This window comes from Chaetura pelagica, unplaced genomic scaffold (assembly GCF_000747805.2).
Source record: "Chaetura pelagica isolate M959 unplaced genomic scaffold, ChaPel_1.0 scaffold360, whole genome shotgun sequence".
NCBI classification, from domain to species: Eukaryota; Metazoa; Chordata; class Aves; order Apodiformes; family Apodidae; genus Chaetura; species Chaetura pelagica.
The window spans coordinates 497,509-504,757 of NW_009951950.1; the positions used below are offsets into that span (position 1 = coordinate 497,509).

The 7,249-nt window shown below is 36.4% G+C and overlaps 1 protein-coding gene across 4 annotated transcripts in view; it reads right to left on the bottom strand.

The window, feature by feature from the left end:
* Window positions 1–7,249, bottom strand: part of CASK (calcium/calmodulin-dependent serine protein kinase (MAGUK family)) — a 140,947-nt gene that overhangs the window by 31,830 nt on the left and 101,868 nt on the right. For all 4 annotated transcript variants that reach the window (XM_009997821.1, XM_009997813.1, XM_009997805.1 and 1 more), the window contains 2 exons: window positions 4,195–4,383; window positions 3,623–3,701 (listed from right to left, as the gene is read on the bottom strand). In XM_009997821.1, coding sequence (XP_009996123.1) covers window positions 3,623–3,701; window positions 4,195–4,383 — 268 coding nt within the window. The remainder of the gene's footprint in view (window positions 1–3,622; window positions 3,702–4,194; window positions 4,384–7,249) is intronic.

A 7,249-nucleotide genomic window follows, 5' to 3' on the forward strand; every position in this document is an offset into this window, starting at 1 on the left:
CTGCTGAACACAGGCACAGCCTGAACCAAGAAGAGTCCTGAAATGGTCTGTAGTTATGATTCCCTCTGGGCTCTCTTCTCTGAAATAGGTCACTTGACAGTGCTATAGGAGAGAGCCAAAAGTTTACAGAAGTTTTCAGTACTCTCAGGAGTAAGTCCTTCTGCCTCATTAAATGCTCCAAACAATTCTACAGCTGATCTGTTGATAGTGAAATTATGAAAAAGGACATATCATAATTCATCCACTCTTCAGTGGAAAATTATCACAATTGATAATTTACTGCATGTGAATGTAACAGTTCTGCATCTGAATTTCAAGTTAATCTAGTTAATATCTAGAATATTAATGATCAAATCTCTAGTGAAACACTCTGAAAGCTCAGGTTTGCAGACTTTCTCTGGAAGGCACTATTAAAAAATATTCTAAAAAAATGAGTCTCTGTGTTGACTATATCATGCCAAAATTAAATTGTGCTTGAATCAGAAACAGCATATGCTCTGGAATAGTACAAAGATTCTTTGGCCTTATTAAAAATATAAATCTGATAGAATTAAGTATTAGAATGAGACTCAGCAGTATCTCAGTATCAAATAATTTCAACAGTGCATTTAAATAAAATCCCCTCTTCTGGAGCCTTTCCAATTCCTGTTAGTCTGACTGAAGTGAATATTGTTCTGTTGATGGCTGGAATGGAGCAGTATAAATAATTTGGGAATACAGCATGGACATTTAGCAGTAGATGGTCATTCTGTTTTGGGGGGTAGATGCACTGATAAACCATAGGAAGACATTTTCAATTTGAGGGAGGAGGCTTTTAGTATTTGCACAAACCTTTCACTCTTTATAAATATTCTTATTGGAAAATAGTATTCTTGGCATCTTGAATAATGAGTCCTCTGTACCATGTCTAGCTCCCATGATACCTACTATTAGCCATCTAATTTTGGTTGCATTTGTTTCCTTTTCTATTGATAGTGCAGCACTTATTTAGAACTTAAGCTACTTATGACTTATTGATGTATAACATCTGTAATAACAAAGAATGGATTTCTTAACAAAAACGGTATTTCTGTTATTTCCTTCTTTGTCTTTGCAGAGTGAAGACAGTTTTAGGAAGTGTGTGTAATTGCTCTGTGGAGAAGTATGAGAAATCCTACCCTATTAGGAAGAAGACACAACAAATTCTCGGAGTCCCTGTTCTGAATAATGTTTTTTAGCCAAAGAAAATTCTGTAGCTTGGAAAGCAAAAGGCTCTGAATGTATAATTATATTTTCAACAAGTCATCACATAAATGTTGTTATAATTGAATAAAACTTATCAGTGGTGTATCAGTGTTTTAAAAACTGTTTTATGTTAAGTCACTTCAAGAAGGTGAAAAAGAAAATGTAAAAGCTATTCTTCTGGAGAGGTTAAATGGGCAGCCAGTAAGTCCTCTCTCTTCTCTGCAAATCCTTTAAAATGACATATTGGGACCTCTTCTTAAATGCATCTTAAGAGTGAATTCACATGTAAGCACTTATGCCCCCAAATCAGCCAGCAGCAAAAAACCTGTGGGTTAAGACACTGAGAACTAAGGCAATATGCACATGCTCTCAAAATACTAAGTACAATGTAAGAAGTCTAAACAGAACCCACGTGTAAAAAGTGAATAGATAACTGAACTAAGTTAAGATACAGACACAAAAGTGAAAGCCAAGACACAATTAAAAGCCTGAGCTCTAAGATACAATTATTTTATTTATCCTAAAAAAGCCAACACTTAAACAAAAAGACAAATTTTAATGACTTAAACTGGTGGTTCATTTTCATTGAGGTAAATCCCCTGGAAGGCACAGGGAGATAGTATCTTCACAAGCCTATCTTCCCACTTCTACTACCCCATCTTTTGAGTAAGGACAACTACAATCAGCAGACTAGATACAGCTGGCATAGAGATAGGAGGCAGACTTCACAGCAGCTACCAGTTCATGATTGGGAATTACGCAGGCTGTACTTAACACTGCTAGACCTGAAATCAAGCAGTTCCTGTAACCTTCCCAGTAGATCCGTTATCTAGTAATTGCTGTTATTGCCTGGCAGTTTCCATATAGAAAAGCAGATAGCAGAAACAACATAAAAAACCCCTGAAAGAAATAAAAGCCACAGACCCTGTTAATAGGATTCAAGGACATGTCCTTGAAATGACTGCCAACTTACATTTGCATTGTTTTATTTGGTAAAATTATTCTAAATACATGTATGTTGAAGGAAGGAGTGAAGCTAAGAGGTGTCTAGAGCACTAACAAAAAACATTTTTAAAAAAGCTGACAATACTATAGAAGCATGGAAGTATAGTTCATTTTTTAACTAAACACATGCAGAACAGATACCTTAGTTAGATGAAGCACATGTAGAATAGGTTAAATTTCACAAATATTTAGAAATAAAGGACACCGTATAATCACACTGAGCAGAGTTTTAATGGACATAGTTGGATTTTTTTACCAAGTTTTAACATCTTTAAAAAGTTTTATTACCCCCATTATGGAACACAGTCATGTGAAACAATACTCCAGAGCAGATCACTACTGCCTAAGTACAGCTGGAAGAAAACCTTCCCATGAATCTTGGAGCAATATCCTTTTAAAATTCACTTTTAGAAGCCAAATAAATTCCAATTCAGAGCTTCCCCTAAAGGAACAGAGTAGTCTACAGGAATTGCATCTTAGCATGTATGAAAAGTTTTATCTTTCCTGCTTTTTGGCAGGTTTTATCCTACCAAGGAAATGAAGTGAATATATAAGAGAAAGTATTGCTGTACCCTCTCCCTGTTTTATGTGTTATCTTCCTAATTACCTGTTCCTAGCTTCCTTTGAAATAGAACAGTAAACTAGAAGGAACTTTGGTCTGAAGAATGACAGAAATTTTTGTGTTCATCAAAATAAAAAGACGGCAAACCTGGAAAACTAAAGTAACTCTTGTAAGGGTGCAATCCAGACTTGCAGCTAACAACCTAGCAAGCAAGTTCATCTGTTTAAAGTATGATAAAGCCCAGCTATTTTTTGACACCTGATCTGGACACACAAAATGGAGAAAAGGAGTAGACTGAGGATGCAAAAAGATGTATGCTTACAGGCTTTGCTATAGTAGTGAAAACTGAAAATAAAGATTAAAGTTCTAGGCAAAATACATTTTTTAATTAAAAAAATATTTTTTATCAGTCTCAATATACAAAGATCATCAAGAATTGTGTAAAAACACAGAAAAATGTATTTCTTTTCTTGAACAAAGTTATTTCATTTTTGCAAGAAAAAGTACTGTACCTAGACTTTTTTTTTAAAACAGAGGATTAAATAAGTGCAGCTTCAGAAATTATTGGCATTTCATTCTCTTACTGAGCTGTACTAGCATTATCCTTATCAAGGCCTAAATGTAACATAGTGGGCCCTCATCTCAAAATGCTGGCAGGCATCTGCAACTGGAAGGTAACAAAGGAAGTAAGTGGAACTTTGTCCAGATACATAGGTTCACTACTCTGGAATAGCAGTAATCAATGTGTGGAGCATGCACCATCACACGGTTTGTACAAAATTATCTAAATAATTGTATCTAAAGACAAAACTATTAATGACCCATTATTACCTTGCCGGTGAATCATTCCTCCATGCATAATTCTTGCCACAATGCAATGGTTCAGCTCATTCATTTTTAAAGTGATTCCCTAAAAAAGAAGTTGATATTTTAAAAATAAGGCATTAAGCAGTGTGATCCTTGACGGTTAAGAACAGTCACTCTTCCTAAAAGCTTGAAGGCAGAATAAATATTAAGGTTAAAATAAAAAAATACCACTCATTTAAATATAAGCAATGAAAACAGAGACTGTTCATAAGTGAAGATGCAATACTTTGATGTATGTGCGTTTAAGATTCTGGTTTGTTAAAAATGTAACTTTGTATTGAAGTGCAAAGTGTCCAGTTTGGTTTAAAACTGCATGTGCTATAAGGTTAGTTCTACTGGTACATTAGAGTTAATGCACACTTAGCATTTTCAGCTAAGGACATGCACTGGAGGATAAGAATCTACACAATGTCTGCTGACCTATTCCAATTACACTGGCAACCCTACTTCAAAGTGCAGAAAATGTCATCAAAATTATGATAATACTGGTCTTTACCAGTACAGAGTGAAGAAAAAGAATGAGATTGCCTCCATACCATTGGTTCATCTGTGTTCTTCTGGAACTGCACCAGCCGAACTCGTGTTACATTCTCCATATCCATGTCGCCGTTGGCGCTCTCTGGAGAGTCTCCGTTTAAGTATGGGGAGGTGGGGGGAGGTGTAACTCTCAGAGCTTCATCACTGTAAACTTCATGTGCCACTACGTCATGAGTTTGAAGTAAGGCCTAGAGGAGATGAGAGCAACAAAATACCAGACTTCCATCATCTCTGATGCCCCCCACTCAATCCCTGTAAGTATTTTTGAAGCATTTCAGAAAAATAAAGGAAATTCAAGATACGTCAGCCTCACTTTCTGTATAGGAACTTTTCCCTTAAAGGACTCTTAAGATAAGCTTCAGCAGGCTGCAAATGCATACACACACACTTAGCCTTGCAAATCTGAAAGAGTAAGTCTCATTTTCTAGTGCAGATACCTTAATAAGAATGATGCACCTTCCTTCTCATCCATCTTCTTGACACCTGCAAGGTGTCAGAATTGAGGCATCTTTATTTATGTGCCTACACACAGAATTAGGAAGCTACCTTGCTGAGCAAACTATTCTATAATTATCCTAGTAAAATGGAATGATATTCAGATCCTGTGGTATTTGTAAGACAGACAGAATGTAAGAATAAAACACTGTTTTTGTTGTTTACTAGCATAATCACATCCATATTGTCCTCTTCTAGAGAACACATCCAGCACAACCAAACTGAGCTCCAAATGCCTAACAAAAACTACAATCTAAACCAACAAACTGTTAAAAATCTACTTCATACTTTGTTTCTTGATGCAAAGAATTATTCAACATGTAATCAATTAAATGCATTTAGATATATTTGATAAGCCAAACAACTGACCCTAGAACCTAAGACAGGGCAAAGACATGAAGCATGTTTAACTCTAAAATGTGTATCAGTATTACAAGATACAACTGGGACAAAGTGTAAACACTTGCAAAGCAGCACTCAATAGTACCAGGCTTTTTTATGGTATGATATCCCACTGTTTTCCAGGATATCTTTAAGGGCCTCATATCACATCCACTTCACATTTGCATTCCACTTTTAATAATAGCTAGCTTGCTTCTGTCCAAAAACTGAATATGATTTACATGTGAAAACACTAGTTCTACTCTATACTAACTTATCAAGGACCAGTGATGCAGCCTGCCTCTATACCCAAACGGATGGGCTTCTCAGCTAAGGACTGATAAATCAAGCCTAGTTCTTACAAAATCTCTACAACAGAAGAGGTATTCGCCACCACTGCAGTTAGCTCAACCTATATTATAGTTAACATCTTGTTAACTTTCACTTAAATGCTCATAACTCTTAACTTTCAAAACTCATCACTCTTGCAAAGCTTGAAATTCACCATTTAGATTTTGTTTTGCAGAGAAATCTGAGTCTGCAACATCTTAGCCTTTCTTCAACTAAAATATTTGAGCAGAACTTAAACTGAAAAAAGTGATAAAAAAACCAAGATGTATTTCTGAAGTGGAATTCAAGGCAGAAATGGGATTTTCATGGTCTCTACCAAAATACCAAATTTGTTTCCAAGGTAGCCCTTCTCAAGTATACCATGTTTATAAATACGGTAACTTCTTAATAAGGGTAAGGTTTCAAAACATAGTTGGGAATTCAGCCTTATAATGGAATTTCTTAAACTGGCTCTGCCTGCATTGCCTCCTGCCCACCTACACAAATACTTTTTTTTAGTTAAACACTAATCTGTATCTGCATTTTTATCTTTGCTTTATCAGCCATAAAGCTCAAAACTTGTAACAATTCCTTTGCATTAGTCTGTGCTAATGTACCTGGCTGGAGAGCAGCCCTGTGGAAAGGGGCCTGGGGGTTTTGGTGGATACCAGGCTCAACATGAGTGACCAATGTGCTGCTGCAGCAGCAAAGAAAGCCAACAGGATGCTGGGCTGCATCAACAAGGGCATCACCAGCAGAGACAATTAAGCCATCATCCTGCTCAGCTGGGCACTTGTCAGACCTGGAGTACTGTGTTCAGTGATGGTCCCTGCTCTAGAAAAAGGATGCAGACAGGCTGGAGAGGGTCCAGAGAAGGGCCTTACTGAAATTACTCCTCATCAAAAACACCTGTTGTGGAATTGCAGCTTATTCCTTATTAAAAATACTTTTTGTAGAGAAGCAGCAAAAAAATTCTGACAGATGGTTTTAAATGTATGAAGATATCAGGTGGAAATAGATACCTATAAAAGATGATTTCCAACTCACTTTTCCTGTTGTTAGATTCGTTAAATTTGTATAAGTCACAATAATATTTATTGATGCCTACTCCAAAAATAATTTATACTGAAAAAATGCTCTTTTTCCACAGTGCCTAATGTTCTTGCAATACTGCCTGGTAATGATGCAAAAAGGTAAATCAAATGAGCCTGTCAGATTCCAAAGAAGTTGAATAGCAGGGAGTTTTGTTTTTTTTTTAATTGTTCTTACAATATGGTTTAGTACCATTCCACCTTGACTTACGTTCTGTTTCAAGTGAGTATTCCTGTTAAATGTAGAACCAGATTTATTACAGACTTCAGGATAGCTATCATTCTCCAGGCAATGACAAATCAGTGTGTTGCTGAGTATAACATCCAAAGCCAAAGTCTGCATTAGCAATTAGTGCAACGATACAGGAATGGATCACCAAATAAAACAATTTAGTTAGTGAGAACCCAATGTACACACTGAATGCATTGCAGGAGCTTTTACTTCTGACTAGCTTCTGTCTTGCCCAGTGGACTGAATGCCCATCAGCTGCTGGATTACAATGAGGTGTATATCTTCAAGTTCAATTTTATCTGAAGGGAGTCCAGTTTGCATGCTTTGAGACTAACATTACACAAGCTAAAGCATTGTAAGGGGACAATCAGGAGATTCACTTCACAAACACGCTCCTGATCTGATTTAAAGTACTAAAATAAATGCACCTGAAGCTACAGTGGCCATCAAAAGAACACACTGGGACATGCAGCTCTTCAGATTTCATTTTATACCTGAATACGAGGTTGATTTCAGCTCACTCTT